General features: G+C 47.8%; 1 protein-coding gene and 1 long non-coding RNA gene across 3 annotated transcripts; one reads left to right on the forward strand and one right to left on the reverse strand.

Moving 5' to 3' along the window:
• Window positions 1-35: 35 nt before the first annotated feature.
• LOC135458224 (uncharacterized) lies at window positions 36-17,394 on the forward strand. Of its 2 annotated transcripts, none has more exons than XR_010442878.1 (3): window positions 36-606; window positions 3,137-3,270; window positions 15,998-17,394. It is a non-coding gene; the product is annotated as an uncharacterized LOC135458224 (long non-coding RNA). The 2 variants fall into 2 exon arrangements; XR_010442877.1 differs by lacking the exon at window positions 15,998-17,394 and adding an exon at window positions 9,280-10,669.
• MAPK13 (mitogen-activated protein kinase 13) lies at window positions 6,342-16,150 on the reverse strand. The gene is made up of 12 exons (XM_064733236.1): window positions 15,747-16,150; window positions 13,554-13,683; window positions 13,141-13,199; window positions 11,999-12,107; window positions 10,962-10,991; window positions 10,481-10,528; window positions 9,462-9,576; window positions 9,040-9,111; window positions 8,481-8,560; window positions 7,993-8,071; window positions 6,946-7,122; window positions 6,342-6,642 (listed from the first exon to the last, which is right to left on the reverse strand). Exons 1-12 carry the CDS (start codon window positions 15,863-15,865, stop codon window positions 6,563-6,565), a joined length of 1,098 nt encoding a protein of 365 aa, XP_064589306.1. The 5' UTR covers window positions 15,866-16,150; the 3' UTR covers window positions 6,342-6,562.
• Window positions 17,395-17,418: the final 24 nt, after the last annotated feature.

Below are 17,418 nucleotides of genomic sequence, written 5' to 3' on the forward strand. Positions count from 1 at the left end.
ACACACGCTCAAGATGGAGGCGGCGGTGGCGGCGCGGGCCGGCCGAGCGGCGGGGAGAGGCGGCAGCCAGCGGCCAGGCGGGGGAGGGGGCTCCGCGCTCCGCTCCCCCCGCGGGCAGGCACCGCCCGCCCCTCCCCGGTGCCTTCCCACACCCGGGCCGCGCCGAGCGGGAGGCCCCCGGGGGCTGCTGGTGGCGGGAGGGCGGGGGGTCCCTCCGCGCTGCCCTCATGGCTGAGCCGGGGGTCGCTGCTGCCCGTGTCCCCCTCCGTGGCTGACGAGGGGGGAGCCGCGGCCGGAGCGCGCCGCCCCTGCGCCTCGCCTGCCCCCGCATCACCGCGGGTTGGGGTTTGCGAGCTCGGGTACAGCCGTGCGGGCCCATCCCAGGCCGGTACCTCAGAGCCGGGAGCCGTCAGGGCACGGGAAGTGAGGTGGGGGTTTTGTTTTGTCCCAGGCTCGTTTGGGGTGTCTTCATTCTGCAGCCCATTTTTTTTGCAGGAGGCGTGGGGTCCCAGGAAACACCCCGAAGCGTGGTCAGAGTCCAACCGGCTACACTCCCAGAGAACCTTGGCCTGCCACAGTTAGTCTAAACAAGCAACATAAAACAATGTAAATAGCAAGAGCCTCTATTTATTTTGTACACCAATATTTCAGGTCCAGATGGTCTCTTCACATGCAGAAGTGTGACAGGCTGGAGTGACAGTGAGAGAGGGACTGAGGGGATTTGAACAAGGAAGAAGTTAAGTTAGCAACTGAGATAAGAATTGAGATAGGAATTGCAGAGGCTCCCACACTTACTTTTTATAGAGCATGCCACATACTTGAGCATATGTGTGTTCCACCTCCCACTCTGTGCAGAGTATTGCATAATATCACCATCTGAATTTATAGAATTAACTGTTTTAGAAGGAAGCAAAGAATGTTGTTTTCCCTCATTTACGGTCCAACTGGAGATCTTTTGTCTCTTAACGTATGTTAACCATGGAATCTGAGAGCATCTAGTGTGTGACAGTCTGTTTTGCAAAGAACTCAGGTTGGACCAGAGCTTGCTGCAGCTTTAAACACAAAGGGAAATGTGTTACTTACTCCTGAACAGTCTTTACATCCTACCTTTGAAATATATACTGTGTATATATGGGTTTTACTTTTTTACAGGTCTACTATTTACATATCAAAACTTGAAAATAAATAATAAACTATTCTTGTCTTGCATAAAAAATAACATCAAGGATTTCAAAATGAAGTCCCAATACTCTCATTGATTTACAAAGGATCTCACCCTCAAAAGAACAGCTGTATAACAGTATGGCCCTAACCATGAAGGATAAAACAAACCCTAAACAACCTATAGGTGCATTTGCTTCCTGGTTAAACAGTAAATAAAATCATTTCAATAATTGATGAACGACTTCAGAGGCTGAGAGAACTGGGTTTGTTCAGCCTGGAAAAGAAGCTTTGGGGTGACCTAATTGCAGCCCTTCAGTACCTGAAAGGAGCCTGCAGGAAGGATGAGGAGAGACTTTGCCAAGAGCATGGAGGGAGAGGGCAAGGGGGAATGGTTTCAAACTAAAACAGGAGGTTTAGGTTGAGTAATAGGAAAAAAATCCTTCCCTGTGATGCTGGTGAGGCACTGGAACAGGTTGTCCAGGGAAGCTGTGGCTGCCACATTCCTGGAATTGTTCAAGGCTGGGTTGGATGGAGCTCTGAGTGACCTGCTCTAGGGAAAGGTGTCCCACAGAGGGGGACTGCAGACAGATGTTTGTCCCTTCCAGCCCAGGCCATTCTGTAATTTTCCTTCTTTATGTCAGAATTTTAACTGGGTTTTACTTGATCTTTTTTTTTTTAATATGACCAACTTTTGCAAACTGTTTAATTTTTACCCCAATTTTGAAACTTTATACTCTTAAATTTGCACTGGAATTAGCTTATTATAATCATACTAGTTCCCTATTAAGAACAGTGGGATGATTTGTGCACAGAGATGTCCAGATATCTCCGATGACTGAGGGCCATGTGTTACAACATCAAAATAAGCTATTCATCATTTTGTTTTATAGCTAAGCTGTGGAACTAACATGTTATTTGAAAAAAACGTTCTGAACTTCTCTCAAATCCCAGAGGCACAGCTTAATTCAATTTCTTTGCTGTCCCAGTTTTGAAAGGGTGCAAGTGCAAAATTACTTGCTTCAAATGAAAGCAGCAGCCAAGACACCTCAAACAGAGTTGGGCACCTTCATTCATATTACAGTTTTCTCCATGTTTATTCAAGCATATAAGACATACTTAAAAAGGGAAGAGAAGTACCAGTTAGAATTGAGAGCTGACCTCTTTCTTTGTTGATTTATTGAGCCTCGAAACTGACTTATGTTTGTATCTCTCTTTGGCTGCTTGTTCTGCTGCTGTTTTCTAAAGAACTGCTGAAATCAGAGCAATTGCTAAACAGGTCCCTTGTGCATTAAAGGTTAAAACCTGACACCTCAAAAGTGATAGGCCTCAGTTGCCATGTATTTTCACTGGAATTTTGTGTCCATATTTATAACCCTCTTCAGCCTCACTCACATCAGAGAGGTTACACAAGTACCCAACATTACCTCCTCAGTGGTCCTTATTTTTTTAATCCCAATGTCCTCTAATTGTAAAACATTTTTTTTTTTCAGTTGAAGTGTTCTAAAGACAGATCTGAAATTATGGTTTATGGCAGGAGAATTTTTATTTTTCCAGCCAAGCCTGGCTAAAAGAAGTTAACTCACTTTGATGTAACAGCAAATCAATGAGGGTTGCAAATATACCAACCCTTCAGTGTTATTTAATGGAGTGCATTCCAACAGAAAAGGAGAGCTGCCTGAATCAGCTGTGAGCCAGCACCAGCTGAACATCACGTTAAAAGCTGTGTAAGCTCATGTGCTCAGAAAATGGCCTTGTAAAGAGAAATCAGGCAAAGCATCCCCTAAACCACATTCACCTGGGAACTGTGACATTTTCAGTGTAGATTTGGACTTACCTTAATGACCTTTTCCAACCTGAATGGTTCCATGCTAAGTACAATTAGTGCAGCGAGTGCCCATCCTTTTGGAGGGAAAGCAAATTAATAGTGGCTATTCTGATCTTCATTCAATCTTTTGTGTCTTGTTTCTCTCAGCTGTGAAAAGAAAACCAGCCATAATCACGTTTCCAGCCAACACTCTGCTGACCCACGATACAGGAAAAATGCAGAGGATTAGGAACGCTTTCCCTGGTTGCTCAGGCAACAGCAAGACATGGGAATATGAAAAGGTACTACCATCCTTTGTACAGAATCTCACTGGAGTTCTCAGACATGTTTATCATTTTCTGTTTTTCTTTCCCATTGTCACATACCTAAAACATGAACATTATTTGTTTATTCTGCTACCTAGAATGTGAAAATGTTAAATATAAAAATAAATAATCTGTCTTTTTCCTACAGGATAAAATAAGTAGTTTTCTAAGAGGCTGTGGAAATTTTTAAAATTGTGCACTGAAAGGTTTCTAGGTGGTATCTAAAACACAGCTATTATTATCTCTCTTAAAAAAACCTCTAATTTTGTGGCATCTCTTAATAAAAAAAATAATTATTCCTTCATCTGCTTTTTCTTTCCCACGTACATGTGCAAGTACCTAACAAATAGGCCCCATAAAGTTGCAACTTCACAGACCTATTTAACTGTCAAACTTACAGAGGAAGATTGTTTCTGAAGGCTTTATTTTCCAAATTAAAAAAAGATGCTTGTAAGTCAGAAATGAATGTAAGAATAGCAAGTAAATAGTATTCCAAGTTAAACATCTGTAAGTTATCTGAGACAGGCACAAAAATTCCATCCATATATCTGTGTAAATTTATATCATAGAAACTTAATACAAACAGCAAACATATTTTTGGCTGGCCTGATTTACCGAATTTTCGACCACTTAATGGTTGAGGGATTTTTATCACTTGGTTTTGTGTTTTTAAGCATGTAAACTATACTTGTAATGAAAGGAATGTCCATGGATGATGTGTCAGTGTGAGTCATGGAGCAGGCACTGCCTGCACCTCTGCATGAGGTAATTTCTGCTTTGACTCACAGTGTCTGGCAGGGTCACACACCCCCTCTCGGTTCTGGTGCTGATTCTGGAGGATCCCAGCCTTGGCCTGAGTCACTGCCTCTGTCAAGCAGGTGTTTTGCAAATTCCTTTCAGGAAATGTCAGTAGGATTTCCCCCCACCTCTCCCTTCTCCTGGCTCATTGCTGTTCATTGAAACCCGTCCTCAGATGCCACAGCAGCACTGGGATGGTTGCTCTGTACAGATACTCTTTCCACTACCAACCTGCTACATTTTCTCCTGTCTATTTTGAGTTCTTGGATGATACATACCACAAAAAACCAAATATACATACACCTCCAGGGTTCCTGGGCTTGCAGAGCACCTGCCCCCCACATTTGTTGGGGTATTGGGTAATCCTGCAGTGTTCTGTCACTGTATGGGGTTGGTGGGTGAATGAATGAAACCAGAGCATGGAGCCCACACAGCAGCTGTTGGGATTGCTCTTGCAATTTCAGAGCATTCAGGGTAAGTGTAAACCTACTGAGAAACCCAGTCCCTGGAACTGGGTGTATACTCAGCAGAAGGATTGATGCTGAAGAGCCTTTGTGCTATCCCTAAAACAAGTGAGGCTGGTGTTTGCAGAATCTGTGTACCCCACTTGGCTATGCTCACAATTGTTCTTCACACATCTATTTGTATCACATGTCCCTGTGCCTCTTCATGCTTGTCCTCTGCTCAGACAGACAATTCCCAAAGGGCATTTTAAATTGTTCTTTACAACTATCCAAGTCCCTTTTCAACTACCAGCAGACTGCTCAGTACATTCCTTTGTTGTGAAGATGTTTTCTCCCTCAGCCATCATTACTGAGACAGAAGACTCTTCAGGTCTACCTCTCCCCTTTTGAAGGAGGGCAAGATGATTAAAAAATACCCAGCATTCCCATTTAGTGGTTCATAAATTCTGTCTGAATCTGGCCTTAACAGATGACTTGAACTTTAGAGATGATTTTCTGCATAAGAAAACATTGAACTTCCAGGGAATTGAGGACACATCACAACAGTTCTGTGCTCACTGTCCCCACCTAAGAGAGGAGTGGAGCAAAGGCCTTGTGCATGACCCAGACAGATATGAGCCAAGAGAAACCTCACCTTATCACCATGGACCATGTGTGCAGCTGCAGCAGGCAAACATCAACACCATCCTATCAAAATCTGCAGTCCCTGCAGGGTTATCCCCAGTGCTGCGTGCCATGAGCTGCAGCAGGGAGGCAGCCAAGCAACATGACATCACTGTCCAGTTCCCAGTGCAGAAGAGAGATCAGAAAATTCTGGAAATGTTGTAGTTTTTCCTTACTTGTGGTCTGTACAGCAGAACTGAACATTACTTAAGAAGAAAATTAGAGAGTACTGAAAACAAACAACCTGGCTAAACCAAACCAAAATAAGTCAGCAGCTACAGAAGAGGGAGGGAGTTTAGAATTACTGGATGTATTATTGAGGTCAAATACTTTTCTCTAGTCCTGGGGACTCTGTGCTCTGATACAGAGAAGGCACTTGGTGCATATCCCTTGGGATGGACTTTGGAATGATTGGCTGAGCTTGCCTGGTCACCCTGGGGAAGAAGGTGTTGCAGTCCAAAGGTGTTATCACAACGAGCAGCTGTGCCTGCACTGTCAAGTGACTGTATTGATAAGCTGTGGATCTGCAGATACTCCAGTGTCAGCACAGGCTGGAAAACATCCTGCAGATCCATATTCAGAGCCACTTGTGCAGCTGCCTGGGACTCCCAGTCTGTCACTGTGGAAGTGAATTCCCAGGGTGAGTTTGCTGCCTGCTGTGAGGAGGAGACAGCACTGATCACATCCCAGGGAATGAAATGAGCAGGGGAAAAACAAAAAAAAAGAGGCAGTGGCTCTTTGGAGGGGAAGCAGCTGAGCAGAATTGTGTGTATAGGATGAGAGGATGAGTTTGTAGCTGCTCTGAACACAGGCTGATCCCTTGGTGCCCTGGAGCTGACACTGTCCCAGCAGCCTTGCTCTTCTGGGTGCTCTGTGACTGCTCAGGGAAGCAGGACACAGCCGGAGTGAGATTGGTTAAGGTCTTGTAATGCTGAAATTCAGTATTTCTGATCCTTTTGCTTAGGACTCACTTCCCAATTTTACCTTTTTCTTTACCTCATCCACAATTAATATACTAAACTCTGTGCTTGAAAAGACTAATGAGAAAGAATGAAACCCCTCCTCTCTCAAGTGGACAAATACAGGGGAAAAAAAAGGAAACAACAGGTCAAATTCTCTCACTTAAAGTTTCAACAAGAATATATTTGTCTTTTATGTCGAAAACTGTCTGGGGTGCTTCCCCTTTAGAAGAACAAAGTCCAGTGCCCACAGCACGGCATCATCCTTGTGTTGGCACATAGAGAGAGGTCCCACAGGCCAGAAGTTGGCCACCAGCAGCACAGTGTGGAATGAATGCGATGTCATCAGGGAGAACCGAGTCCCAGGCACAGCTGCACCCGTCGCTATAAGGACATCCCACTTCTCTTCTTTGAGTCCTTCCGTGCAATGGGACTGAAGGTCAAGATCTCCTTGTAAATGTGCTCTTGAAAAGCAGAACAAAATAACCATTAATGTGTGATTTTAGAGGACACAAATAAAAGTTGGAATGTTGGATGTGCAGGAAAAGGCATTCAGTGGCAGCTGAAAGAGACAAAGGAGAGAGACAAAAAAGTCTGCCTGGAGAGCTGGAGGGATCTTTGCTGAATGGATAAAAGCAAGAGATCTGTGCCCTACCATTGAGGCATCAGCAGGCAATCTCAGCTTTACTCAGCATCTGTACAGGAAAGAAAGAGGGGTAGGAGAGTCCCATGCTAGACAGGAACCTCAAAGAAAATCAAGTTCTTACTTTTCCACTCCTCTATGGAAAGCTTTTCATGTTCCAGAGAATCATCATAGGAGTTTTGTGCCTCTGTCTCCTCCTCGATATCTCGGAACTGGTCGAAGTAGGGGTGAGCCAAGGCCTGTGTTGCTGTGAGGCGCTTTTCCACATCCAGCTGCAGCATCTTGTCAAGCAGGTCCACAGCTGTGGAGGAAGGGAACAGGGCTAGGCAAGGTGCAGGGGAGCACAGGCAGCCTGTGCACGAGCCCTGCCAGTGTGGCACTGCTATTTCCAGTGTTTCACCTCCACACCTGAGCAGTGAAGAGAATCCTCAGCCTGGCCAGGGCAGCGAGGGGCTCCCACCAGTGGAGATGCAAAGTCTGCCCAACAACAGCCTCAGGGAGCTCGCACTAACAGAAGTTAAATTGTGCAGAAATAACAAATTAGACCTGAATAAGCCTTGCTGCACAGATTGGGCTGCAGAAACATGAGGAGTAAGCCAGGAACCTCAAGATATTTCTCAGGTCTAATAATTTGCTTTCATTCAGAGCCCTGCATCTCAAAGGAGTCTTAACATGAGTAATCTGTATAGAAACCTATAGATCCCTGCTAAAGAGGAGGCAGGAAACTCAGATGCTGACTAGTCTGTCAGCCCCATTCCCACTTGGTTTTAACATTTCAAGACTTTCTTCCATTCAGTTTCTAGAAGAGTTTTGCTTGCTCTCACCTCTAACCTACCTGGGAAGAGAGCTCTTTCTAAGAGATTAATTTTTACCCTGAAAATTTCACAGCAGCTTTCTGTTAAATATTGCTAGATCCAGGTTCTACACTGTACTTAATATTTTTTTTTTAAAGTAGTAAATGGCCAAGAACAGCAGAACATCACCATTGTAATGCCAATAAAAGATAATTCTGCTTTTAACTGATGCATATTTTCCCTGAGGAAGGGCACAAACTGCAAGGGAAAAAAGTAGCAAGAAGTTATGAGAAGGAGAAATAAAGTTGGGGCCGTGGCAGTCAGCTTGCCTCCTTTCCAGCTGTGAAAACTCATGAGAAATGCTGGAGATTACTTACCCAGAGGATTTGCTTTAGGGAAAAGCACAGACAAGTCCTTCTTGGGGATTTTAGGAAGGGACTTGATATAACTCTTTGCCTGAAAGAGCAAGGAAAGCACAGTTACTGCACGTGGACAGGTGTGAAATACAGCTCTCAGTCTCAGCAAATGAAGAGAAGAGCAAAGCATCCCACATGTCCCATTTCAGCCAACAGTTCACAAGGAACTATTTCTATTGGCCAAAACAGAGAAATCCTTCTGTTTTAAGAGCCAAGCAGGAGAACAGAGAAGATTGGTGGTTTGGGAGTCCCTGCCAGACACAGCCATTCCTAACACAGCAGCAGGTCCATCAGATGTGCCAGCAGCACAGAGAAATGCCTTCCTTGCCCAGGGAAAAGGGCATTTCCCTGCTGCTGTAGAGGCAGCAGCTCTCCCATGCCAAACACCAGCCAACCTCTTCTCCTGACACCTCTGCCAGCAGGACCCAAACCCACAGGGGCCTCCTTACCGCCTTGTCCTCCAGCTTCTCCAAGAAGTCCTCTCCTGGATGCCCCGTTACTTTCAGGATCTGGGTCAGCTGATCCAGGTCTGGCAAGCTGTGTTAAAGATCACCTTTGAGGAGCAAACCCCCACCCCAGCTCAGCCTGGGAGGGTGCAATGAGCTCATGATACAAACCCACCACAGTCACGCAAGCAGAGATTCATTAGACGGGCAAAAAGAGCTCCAAGCCTTTCTTCCTGCAATGACATTTCCATCAAGATCATTTTTCTGGCACAACCATGCCAGAACACACATCCACGGGCTTGGAAGGATGTGCAAAGCTTTGGGAATGGAGCTGTGGCCACACAAGGTTGAACAGCTGATGAAGAACCATGCCACCACAGAGGTGCATTTCTGAGGTCCCCTTCTGTTTTCCTCCCCCCAGAAAAGCTGGTCCTTGTGATTACCTCCTGATAAACCAGCCTGACACCTGTTTTTCTCAGTAACCTCATTTATAAAATCCCTTCCACACACACACTAAGAATTATTACTCTGCTGAGGCAAAAGGTTTAGCTTGAAAGGATACAGTCTTTTCCTTTAAAGAGTGTTTTCCCAGTCAGCATTTCTGCCATGATACAGCCAATAGACCAGATATCCACTGTTCAGAGAAAAAGGAGGGAGGGGGAAAAAGGAAGAAAAGAAAATTAAAAATTAGAAAGGGAGCAGTGGTTGCTGGGGCTGTCACTTTTGCTGTTGCTTGCAGCAAACACTGATTTAAATTTCACTCCCACCCTCCTCTGTTCTTTCTATGCTGCTAAAATCTCAGCTTTCATAATTTCCTGCAAGCAGCAGCTCTGGGAGTTGTGCAACACCTCTGAGACCTGCTCTGCTCCAGGGAACACTGATGATGAAAAGGAGGAAAAACAACTGGACAATTCAGTGAGATTTGAGCCAGCAGGATCCCCCAGCTCATCACCAGGGAGTCACAGGCTGGGCAGGGCTGCTCACCTGTCTGGTTGTAATGCATCCAGTTCAGGATGACCTCTGGGGCCCTGTACCAGCGTGTCACCACGTAGCCAGTCATCTCAGCATCAGCCTGCCTGGCCAAGCCAAAATCCAGGATCTGCAGTGCCAAAGGAAGAATAAGGAGAAGGGAGGGCAGGAGAGAAAAGAGAAATCCTATGGGCAAGTGAGACTCTCCTGAGAAAAAATGGAGTAACTCTAATCAGGTAATAACAAAGCTCCACAGATAGCCATGGAATGGTTCAAAGAATTTACATATCTTAATTCCACTGTAAATTGCAAGGCAGCTGCAAAGCCTGTTGTCATGAGAGGACCCTGCTGAAAGGATCAGTGCCTTGTGCTCCCTGGAAGGTCACTGCCTTTCTTGAAGCTTAAGTTTTACTCAATATGCTTTACTGGAGTTGGTCTGTGACCTGGTGGTGAAGGCGTGCTCCCAGGTCACCACAACTCACCCTTTCCTATAAGGACACCTTGCAGGTGACACAGCTTGGCCTCTCCCTCAATGCTGAAGATGAACAAGCTTGACCCAACCTTTATGGGCAGCAGAGCCACTCCCTGAAATGTACATTACAGAAATGCATGCTAGAGCACCACAGCAGCCAGCAGCAAGCAAACCTTCAGAGCAGCCCTGAAATGACTTTGTCTGGAATGACAACCACAGCATCCATGAGAACCAAAGGGCAACTGCAGCTGAATGCAGCTACCCTTCAGGGACCATTCACCTGCTGCAAGTATTGCTCAGCAGGGCTGAATTTCTCCAGGAAGTCATTACACACTGCCATCCACGAGGATTACAGTGACAGAAGGCTCATTTGAGGTCCTGTGTCCTGATTCAGCAAGTGACATCAGCAGGGGAGCATTTCCCACTGCTGCAGCTGCCAAGGAACACAAGGCCTGGGATGGAGGCTCGGGAGGAAAGGGGAAACGTGACAGTGCCAATTTCCTGCTGGCAGAGCAGTTCCTCCAGGAGCTGATGTGCTGCAAAGTGCTGCTTTGCCACCTACCTTCAGCTGGCAGTCCTCATTCACAGCCAGGTTACTTGGCTTCAGGTCCTGCAACAGACAGGAGCAGAGGAATGGGATGTTTCAACTGCAATACATCAACACAACTCTCAGTTGAACCTCTGCTTGCCTTTGATGGGGTCCCATAACACCCCAGGTTCAATATCAGTTCAGCACACGACTGAATAAACATCATTCCTGCTATATTAGATTACTATTTTATTCTTTTCCGAAACAGTTTTAATTCAAAAAGCATCATAAAATGCTTCTCAGCTCATCAGAAAATACATTATTTTCTCAAAATGCTGCAGGAATTAGTAATCCAAATATATATGGGGTTTTGGTAGGATGGAAAAGAGAGCAGACAGGATGGAAATTAGAGCAGACAATGTTATTAGTGAAATGATGGTTAGGAATTTGTTAACTTTATGACTATGCTGTGTATCTCAGACAAAAATCAGAATAAGAGCACACATGAACTTACCCTGTGGACGATGCCAGCTGAATGAATATACTGCAATAAAAAGAGGAGCCACAATGTGATCACCAGCAGACAAAATTTTCTGTTCTCCAGCAAACAAACAAGAGCTACAAACAAGAACTTGCTGAGAACAAACCTCTGCAGCCTTCTACAGGTCCCTGGTCCCTAGGGCAGCAGTTTGAAAAGACATTTCTGCCCCAAATTACTGACAGTATTTACAGTGCTGTTGTCAGTCTAAAGAGGATGCATAGAGCAGAAGAGGAGGGATGAAGCAATAGCTCCTCAGAGCAAGTACAACAGCTTCAAACTATCCAAGTCACCAAGGTTACAGCAGATGACATGAGAACATGGTTATTCTGGGTGTTAAAAAAATAATCTCAGCCCAAAACCATAAAATTGCAAAACTGACTTCAGAGTTTTTAGCATACCAGTCTGTGTGTTCTTCCCCCCTTTATTTAAACTCAAGGTAGCAGACCTGGGGAGAGGTGTGATTGAGGTGATCCCACTGATGCCTGTAAGGCACTGCTGTGACTCCAGGTGAAGGGTGTGAGAGGACAGCTGGAAAGCTCTGTCCCTACATCCCAGAGTTTGCAGGGACTGCTGTCAGCTCCCTCAAAGCCAGTTACAGAAACATATTCCTCCCTTATGCTCCTGAACAGGAACTCATCCCCTCTGTCCTCTCTCCTGGGAGCCTCTGTGACAGGTTCAGAGAGCTCCTGCTGCTGCCACTCTCTCCCTCTCTGTGCAGAGTTGTGCTGGGGGTTTGGGCAAGGCAAAGACAGAAGCAAGTGCTGCCCTGGAGAAACCAAGCCAAGGCCTGTGGCTGCTGATTACTTTGATACCTGATGTAAGCAAACACTCATTTTATTGATGTGTGCTGGACCAGGAATGGTTCAACAGCCAATTCCTGTTCTGAGGGGATGCCATAAACTCCCCACATCCTCCTGTACAGTATTGGAGGGGAGTTTAGTTAGGGTCAGCCCAGAGGTGACACACAGAGGAGACACAGGGAGTCACTAAACTCCTCCAGACCCACCTACCTTCAGCCCTTTCAGCATTTGGTAGACCAGGTACTGGATCTTTTCATCACTGAATTCATGTCCCATGATCTTTTGTAAATCTGTCCGCATGTATGGCATCACCAGGTAGCTAAAAGGCAGTAAGACAAGGCCCTGAGTCTGGAAGAAAAATGCAGGGGACCAGGCTAGCCTTGTTCTCACTTGGTTTGGTTTTTCTGGCTGTGTAAGGAAAATGAGTTGTTGTGACTGTTCCTAGCTAACTAGCACATCCTGCAGAGGAGTTGGAATTTCAGCCTGTTCTGAAAATTGTTCTTTCTCCTCCTTGGAAATCAGATATCTGATGTCAAGTAAGAACAAGGATCTTCAGGATCCTGAATTAGTTTAGACGTCAAGTGAAGTTCAATTTTGGACAGGCTTTCACCACCCAGGAGCTGAAACATCTCACACAGCAAAGCAGCTGCACTGGCTCCCAAATTTGTCATTGTAATGTTCTCCAGCCCTGCCTCAGAAGACAACATCCAGCTTCCTTCAGTAGCTGCCTGCTGAGGCTGCTAATGAACTGATGGTGTTCCTGCAGGAACTGCTCTGAGAGCCTTCACATGCTCTTCCTGCAGGCTGCTAACCTCAGCCATCAGCCAAACCCCAAAGCCAGGCACACTGCTCATCTGCAGTGATGGGGAAGGGACAAGGACTTGTCCAATGTGACCATGAACACGGAGGGAAAATGCCAAAAAAATTAATTGAGAAGAGCCAGAATCAAGAGAAGAAGGACAGATCTTCCAAATTCTAAGTTTAATTGCCCTGAGGCTTCATGAACAATACTTCTCCCATTTTGAGTGCAGCCCCTTAGCCCAGCAGTCACACAGGGCTAGCAAGGGTCACCCTCTGTGTGAGGCACCATGGAATGTAACACATCCTCATTGCACAGCTCGGTCTGTGCTGCTGTGGTGTCCCAGCTGGGAGCAGGGTGGGATCTGTTTACGTGTTCTGGGTGTGTCAGCCATGGCAGCTGAGGTGTGCTCCTGCTTCTCTGCATTATTTGGGGATGCCTGGATTCTAGTCTGGTCCCTTTGCACCTCAACCCTCTCTGTTATGCTGCTGCTAAGACACAGCTGTCTTGGAAAATAATTATGTCTACACAGAGCAAACAAGTCCAGACTTACAAGTCCTGGAACCCCTGGTAGGAGGCAGTGGAGGTGAAGACATCAAGCAGCCCAATGACCTGAGGAAGGAGAGAAGCCCACATTTAAATCTGGAAAACAATCGCTGTGCACATGGCACTCATCAGCTCTCCACTGGCACATGCACGTGGGTGAACACAGAAAATTCCATCTGAGGAACCCAGGGACTCCTCACTGATGCTGCATAAATGTTTTCCCTCTTACTAACACCTGGGCTCACCCATTACACACCTGCTCCATCCTGGGCACAGCAAACAGGTCACAGGTACACCCTGAGACAGCCTGCACATACCAAATGTCAATTAAAACACAGGTGATGCCACCAAAAGGACTTGCTCCCAGGTGGCAGGGAAACACCTCTTGTGTCAGCAGGAAGAGGAGAAATGAGCACTCACGTTGTCATGCTGCATGTGCTTCAGCAGCATCAGCTCTCTGTAGGCTCTCTTGGCAAAGATCTCTGACTGGAACGGGCGGCACAGCTTCTTGATGGCCACTTTCTCCCCCGTCTTCTTGTCTATGGCTGAACTGCAGCAGGCAAAGACAAAACCATTCTGGTGTCAGTAGAATGTTTGAAGAGATTCTGCAATCCCACAGGTCACCTCCTAGAGAAGAGTTGGTTCCTGTGCTCACAGAGAGAAAGGAGCTCAGTGGAGCTCTGCACGCAGAGCCCTGTGTGGCTTTGGGCAGCCTGTGCTCTTTGGGGATGAGGTGGGACACCAAGAAAAGCACAAGTGGCTCATCTTTATTGCCTTCAACCTGCAGAAATGAGCTGGAGGTGACAGAGCTGAGAGAAGAGGGAAACACAGATGGTTAAAGGTCAGAATTAGTTCTAACTCTGCCTTCTCCTTCCTTAATGCATGGAGATAAGGGAATGAAGATATGGCAATTTCTGCTTTGCCGTCTGCCTGGAGGGTGTTGTATTTTAGGGCAGGCCAGCTGCCTTCGCTGTATTCTGGAGCAAAGACTGTGGATGTCACATGTTGAAAATGCTGCTGCAATTAATCCTGCTGTGTTCAGAATCCTTGATTACATATTTGCTTCTGTGTAAGAGCAGGTCTGGCTGACATGAGACTCTTCTCTGGAGCTGATGAAAACCTGGTCCAGCAGCCATTGCTGCAGGCATTATTTTGCTGTGCTGTTCCTGCTGGTCACAGCAATGCTGTGACAGCTCCTCACTCAGATTGCCAAGGAGGGAAGGGAGGTCCTCAGAGAGCTGAAATTCAGGGTTCTCAGTGGTGTTTTCCAGAGATATCTCAGCCCTTCCCTGACCCCTCTCAAGAGGCAAACATGAAAAAAAAGATTTCTCAGCTGCTCAAGAAGGTGTAAAAGCCGCTGCTGCAGAACGCTGCAATAGGAAATTTTCCCAGCAATTCCCAGCAGAGGACAGCAAATCCTAACTCCACACTTTCTGCCTCAGCTTTGTACAGCAATGAGCATCGAGCCCTCCCTGCCGAGCTCGGTCCATTCAAAACCACCACGCACCCCTGGGCTGCTTCAACCTCCCTTCTTGAGAGCTCCAGAGCAGCCGAGTTTTACAGGGACCAGTAAAGATTTCTTTTGATGTTTGGTTTTTTCAGCTGGGCAAGGAAACTTGAAAGGATTTCTCTCTTTTTTTTTTTGTCCTTTCTTTTTCTTCCTGATTTTCTCAGTGATAAAAATCAGAGAACACTTTACAAATATAAATTAAAAGTCAAGTCTAATCCTGCCTGATTTTACAGGACTTACTTAAGAATCTAAGAGGCATAAACATATCTGGGCAGCCAAGTGAGTGCCCCCCTGTAAATTGGAAGCTGGAGGAAAAGGACAAAACCTGGACACCAGGGTTTCAGGATTAGTGCCAGTGGCAGGCCAGACTTTGCCCAACACCTATGAAAACAGACACACCTTTTGTTTTTTTTTTCATTTATTTTTAGCTCAGCATGTTATGAAATAAGGGCTCTGTTCAGATACTATCAATGGACTGTTTCATATTTAACCTTTCAGGGTTGCCCATCTCTGGCTCATCAGTGCAAACCCAGCAATTTCTGCCTTGTGCTTGCTCTTGCTTCAGGCACCTTTGCCTGGTTGAATAATTAACAGCAGCTCCTGCTGCTTTCTTGTAGGCTGGGGTTTATCATCAGCCATGAAGGAAGTCCTGTCTGTTACTGATCCTGGTTTGCGATAATTTCTATCCACTTTATGATTTCAAACTGGAAACTGTGTCAGGCTGGGGGTTGTATTGTCCAGCTGCTTCAGCTGCCTGGGACTGAGCAGCAAGGACACCCTGTTCCAGCTCCCACCTCTGTAATCACACACAAATCTCTTGCAGACACCCAGGTGTTCCCCCACCTCCTGCCTGTGCCACCAGAGCAAGCTCGAGTCCAGAGCAGCTCAAAACCTGTCCGACCCCAGAGCCGAGGTGACCCTGCCCGCCCGGCCCCCTCTCTGCCCACCCTGGGGCATTTTCCTCAGGCGAGCGAGTGTCCAGCTGGACGGGGAACAGCCTGTCCCCATCCCGCATGCAAATGTCCGTCCTTAATGGAGGGGCTCTGCCAAGCGCCTCCTCATCCCCCCCGGGCCCGGGGCGCTGCGGGCGGGACCCCACTCACCAGACGGAGCCGTAGGCCCCGGAGCCCAGCGGGTGCAGGTTCGTGTATCTCCTGGGCAGCTCCCAGAGCGTGTTGTTCACCTCCTGTCTGTAAAAGCCTCTTCTCCTTGCGATGTTCATCGCCCGGCGGGTGTGGGACAGCCACCCCCCCAGAGTAGTGGAGTACGGGAGGGCTGCTGGGGTGAGAGCGGGACAGGGAGGCTTCCTGCGCTGCTGGAAAAGGCTCTAGCGAGTTTCCTTCTCTGTTTTCAGCTGTTGCGAGCGTGAAGGGACATGTCTTTGGGCCCTCCTCCCTCCGCCTCCACATTGGCAGAGGTGAGGCATCAGGTTTCCTGACACGCCTCGGTGCTGTACAGGTGCCTCTGGGCTCTGCTGCGGGAGGGGAGCAGCCGGCTCCGCTCGGGCACGCCTCTGGCAGCCCCTGTCATGCACGGCTCCCGCTCTGCTGCTCCATCAGCCCAGAAATATCCTCACGGGGCTCGGCAGGGGCTGTGAAATCCCTCCTCCAAACAAGGGGATGAGTAAGGCCTGGCCGAGCCGGGGAATCCGAGGGACGAGCCGCAGACACACCGCGTCAGGCACGCAGGGGATCCTCTCGAAGCCGACGGACAGCTCGTGACAAAGGACACCACGGGATCACAGCGATGGCGATTTTCTCCCCTGCCCGGCTTCCCAGCAGCGTGGGGAAGTGCTGGAAGTCGGCTGAGGCTCTGCAAGTGACTGCGAGGGGTTCCAGGAGCAGCTGTGGGACGGGAACAGCCCCAGCACGGTTTGTGCCCCGGGCTCTCAGCCCTTCCTGGCTCCTCTCGGACAAAGCACAGCCCGTGCTCTCCGCCGTGTCTGTGCCCCACCAGCCCAGCAGGACCATTCCTGGTGAGCAGAGAGCACCTCAACATTTCTCCCCAGCACCAGGAGGCTCAGGTGGGGCTCCCACACAGGAGGTGCATCCTCCCCGCTCCCCAAAGGAAGTGACTAAGCCGAGCCTTACCGAGCCAGCCTAGCTGCTTGCAGTGTTCCACCCCAGCAGCCCTGCACCCTGCCCAGAGCCTCTGCTCCTTCCATACAGGGCACCTGCAAAGGTGTCCCTGCAGGGAAAGCACAACTGGGGGCAGGGAAAATTCACTGTCCCTGCTTTGTGTGCAACCACTGCACTGGCCCTTATGCTCTGCAGGCAGCCCAGCAGAGCCTGCTGTGCACAAACACAAACAGGGACAGGGCACCATGGCAGAGTCTGTGTAATCAGCCCTGGCTGCAGCAGCACAGCCCGGAAATAATCCACAGCTTGGCTGGGTCTATAAAAAAACTCTTGCTCACACTGTGAGCAAGAGGTGTCACAGCAAAAGCTCCTGGTCCTTAAGCAAACATGTAACTCCTGGGTCATTTGATGAACACAGCCCTTGCTCAGCTGCTGCTGCACACACAGGCAATCAGCACCCAATTAGGGAGCCCTGAATAGCCGGGGCAGGTCTGGGTGTACTGAGATGAGTTAACTCCAGTGACCAAATCAAACAGGAAACTTCAGCTTGGTGGAAAAAGGGACAAGAAGCCCCATGGCAGCAGAGTCAGCCTCCAGTCACCTTGTTCCCTCCCAGCCATCGCACCCAGGATCCCCCACAGCACAGCCGAGAAATTCACACCATGCCAAAAACTCAACACGTCAGTGCAAGAGGTTT

This window comes from Zonotrichia leucophrys, chromosome 26, assembly GCF_028769735.1.
Source record: "Zonotrichia leucophrys gambelii isolate GWCS_2022_RI chromosome 26, RI_Zleu_2.0, whole genome shotgun sequence".
NCBI classification, from domain to species: Eukaryota; Metazoa; Chordata; class Aves; order Passeriformes; family Passerellidae; genus Zonotrichia; species Zonotrichia leucophrys.

What these genes read in the sequence shown, in the direction of transcription:
- MAPK13 (XM_064733236.1), bottom strand. Translation starts at nt 15,865, where the DNA reads ATGAACATCGCAAGGAGAAGAGGCTTTTACAGACAGGAGGTGAACAAC. An exon ending in GGGGCCTACGGCTCCGTCTG is followed by an intron (nt 13,684 to 15,746) that starts GTGAGTGGGGTC and finishes TGCCTGCTGCAG; the next exon opens with TTCAGCCATAGACAAGAAGA. An exon ending in AAATGCTGAAAGGGCTGAAG is followed by an intron (nt 10,992 to 11,998) that starts GTAGGTGGGTCT and finishes TTTTTATTGCAG; the next exon opens with TATATTCATTCAGCTGGCAT.